This window comes from Sinocyclocheilus rhinocerous, unplaced genomic scaffold, assembly GCF_001515625.1.
Source record: "Sinocyclocheilus rhinocerous isolate Xijiao unplaced genomic scaffold, SAMN03320098_v1.1 scaffold33, whole genome shotgun sequence".
NCBI classification, from domain to species: domain Eukaryota; kingdom Metazoa; phylum Chordata; class Actinopteri; order Cypriniformes; family Cyprinidae; genus Sinocyclocheilus; species Sinocyclocheilus rhinocerous.
In genome coordinates this window covers 41,606-44,790 of record NW_015657591.1, presented here as the reverse complement: position 1 = coordinate 44,790, position 3,185 = coordinate 41,606, and the positions used below count along the sequence as shown (strand labels likewise).

The 3,185-nt window shown below is 40.3% G+C and overlaps 1 protein-coding gene across 1 annotated transcript in view; it reads left to right on the top strand.

Annotated features, from left to right (window-relative positions):
• The window catches only part of LOC107721400 (nuclear pore complex protein Nup98-Nup96-like), a 20,462-nt gene that overhangs the window by 9,635 nt on the left and 7,642 nt on the right, over nt 1–3,185 (top strand). The window contains 6 exon segments of the mRNA XM_016529396.1: nt 808–921; nt 1,145–1,283; nt 1,391–1,568; nt 1,700–1,852; nt 2,856–3,074; nt 3,158–3,185. The exon segment at nt 3,158–3,185 is cut by the window's right edge and continues 328 nt beyond it. Coding sequence (XP_016384882.1) covers nt 808–921; nt 1,145–1,283; nt 1,391–1,568; nt 1,700–1,852; nt 2,856–3,074; nt 3,158–3,185 — 831 coding nt within the window.

Sequence of the window (3,185 nt, the reverse complement as noted above, 5' to 3'; positions counted from 1 at the left end):
TTAAACTGTTGGTCTTTAAAATAAATCTACTTTTGATTTTCACCGTTGACTGATTTTGCAGACCAGGGGTGCGTTTCCCAAAAGCAACTATGGTCGCAAGTTCCGTTGTTACCAATAGATTTCAGTGGAACTAACTACCATAGTTAGCTAAGGTTTTTTTTTGGAAACGCAACCCAGACTGATAACTTCAGTGTGTCGATGCAGCAAACTTGTCACAGGACGCGCGGTCCTAATAGCGATGTATGATTGTTGTATCCGAATATATATGAACTAACTGTTTTCATTTTTTTCTATTTAACATGTTAGTTTATCAGTATGTTTGAAAGTATATTATTTAGATTCGTGGTGCTTCCATAGGCTCCCTCTCTCTCTCGCGCGCGGTTTAAAACACCAGTTAGTTATGAAATAGCCTATGACAAGTACAGAGAGTCTCTCTCTTGCCTCCAGCAAACTTGTCACAGGACGCGCGGTCCTAATAGCGATGTATGATTGTTGTATCCGAATATATATGAACTAACTGTTTTCATTTTTTTCTATTTAACATGTTAGTTTATCAGTATGTTTGAAAGTATATTATTTAGATTCGTGGTGCTTCCATAGGCTCCCTCTCTCTCTCGCGCGCGGTTTAAAACACCAAATAGTTATGAAATAGCCTATGACAAGTACAGAGAGTCTCTCTCTTGCCTCCACCCACCCATGCATGATAATATCTCACGGACTGGCGATGTGACGATTTGAAAAATGACCATATCGCCCAACACTAATAGGCTACAAATCTTATTCTGAGCTATTTCTGTCCTCTCTCAGGTATAGTTCTTGCCCGTGTGGGCTACTACACCATCCCATCAATGGAAGAGCTGGGAAGGATGTTGAATGAGAATGGGGAATGTATTGTGGAGAACTTCACTGTCGGCAGGAAAGGTAAAAGTATTGCATGAAGCACCACCGTGCACCAAGAACAAATGATAATCTACACTAGTCAACATTTGAAGTGAATCAAAACCTTTCATCAAAGTTGTCCTAAAACCAAAATGCGTTCTTGTCTTAAGACAACTTTGAACTTTTTTTGATCCACTTCAAATGCTGACTACTGTTGGTAGCACATGAGTGGAGCATGACAACAATGTGTTTTGTTTTTTTGCAGGCTATGGATCAGTTTTCTTCTCTGGTGAAGTGAATCTTACCAACATGAACCTGGATGAGATTGTGCACTTCAGGCGTAAGGAGATAATTGTGTACCCTGATGACAAAGACAAGCCTCCTGCTGGAGAGGGACTAAACGGGTAATGTGCATGGATCGCTTTTGCCTCTTCCTCAACTGCTTTGATCACTCTTTAAAACTGAGTTTCTCTTTGTTGTTGCAATGTATTTTGTTTCTTGTAACACACAGACGTGCTGAGGTGACTCTAGATGGTGTGTGGCCCAATGACAAGACAACATGCTCTCAGATTAAGAGTCTAGAGAGGCTGACTGAGATGAACTACGAGGGCCGGCTTGAGGCAGCCTCGCGTAAACAGGGTGCCCGCTTCTTGGAATACCGACCCGAAACTGGCTCCTGGGTCTTTGAGGTGTGTCTACTCCACATTCCATTAACTTCTCCATTTTCAATCCACATTTTATTTTCTGACTGATCTTGAATTGCATAGTTAGCTGATGTCATGTATGAATCTTGTGAATGTAACCAAAATCTCCTCTACAGGTGGCCCACTTCTCAAAGTATGGACTCCAGGAATCTGATGAAGAAGAGGAAGTCCCCCCGGCAAAGCTTGATCTGAAGAAGCTGAAGACGGGTGTTCCACCTGGGATCCCACAGCTTCCGCTGACCCAGCAGCAGATGGCACCACAGGCTCAGGTAGACTGAGGAACACGCTGGGTCTGACACACATTGGTCTTCAGGGCCACTCAAGTTCACTTATACCTGCTGTGCTCCCCGCAGTCCAGAGCAATACTAGCAGTGGGGAGAGAGCAAAGAGATTTAGTGATTCAAATGCTTTTCATTTGTGATGCCAAGAGATCGGAAGTTATTGAAATGCTGTGCACATGTTTTAAATATTAAGAGTTTACAGAGAAAGTTCATATAACCAAGGGAGTTGCCTTTTATCTAATTTATAGTTTGTAAAGCTGACTGTTCTTCTTTGCAGTTGAGATTAGCAGGTGCTTTAAATGTAAAGACTAGACTTTTCATTTTCAGTGGAATATTAATTGTTACAGCATTTTCTTTAATAAAAATATTGATTTGTTTAGACAGAATGATAATACAGGGGTAATTCTGAATGTGTTTTGAGTGGAACAAGATGCAGCCAAGCATTATGCTTGGGTTCTTTTATCTTTGCCAAAATATGAAGTATGTTTGTATGTTATGATATTTGTGAAACACACAAGCAAAGAGTTTGTTTGACCATTTGTATTTTAGATTTACTTTTAACAGGTGATTTAAATATTACATTCAGTAATAAAGTCTGTCTAATATTTTACAAATATGAGCTTGTGGGGTTTCAGATTGTTTCGTTGGAAGTATAGCAGTGAAAAATGTATGGGTGGAGGTCTGTGAATTTGTTTTGATTTTGTCATGTATTTTATTGACAAATAAAGGTACAATAAAGAAAATGTTTGTGTCAGGACATTTCATGGCTACACAGTGCTTTCATAGCAATGTTTTGAATAGGCAGCAACTAGAACCTTGATGTCTATGAAATTATTTAGGTAAAAATTGATTTCTGTTTGAAAGCTTGCTTTCTGTCAACTTTAACTTTGCTGAAGGGGTCTGATAGGGATGAAAAATTAGTTTTAACTGTACTCTGCACTTGGATCAAGAGCGACTACTTGACTTGATCTCTTTGTATCCATGTGTGTAGAGTACAGCAGTTCTTGAGCTGCTCAGCCGTGTGTTGGAGTTGGACAGTGACATGGCTGACATTACACAAGAACACCCGGCAGACAGTGTTTTGGGTGAGGAGGATGGAGAGAGAACTTTGGAGGAGAAGCTGAGATCTGAGACTCCTGCTGAGCACGAGCCAGTGTCTGCATCGAGTCAGATTGCTTCCTCAATGGGCATCAACCCTCATACCTTACAGGTAGCGTGTGTGTAATTAAGTCATAGATTAGAAACGAGTCACATTCTGTTGTTTTAATTAATGTTGATTTGTTTTCTATACAGATCATGAAGGCCTCTCTCTTTGCAGACG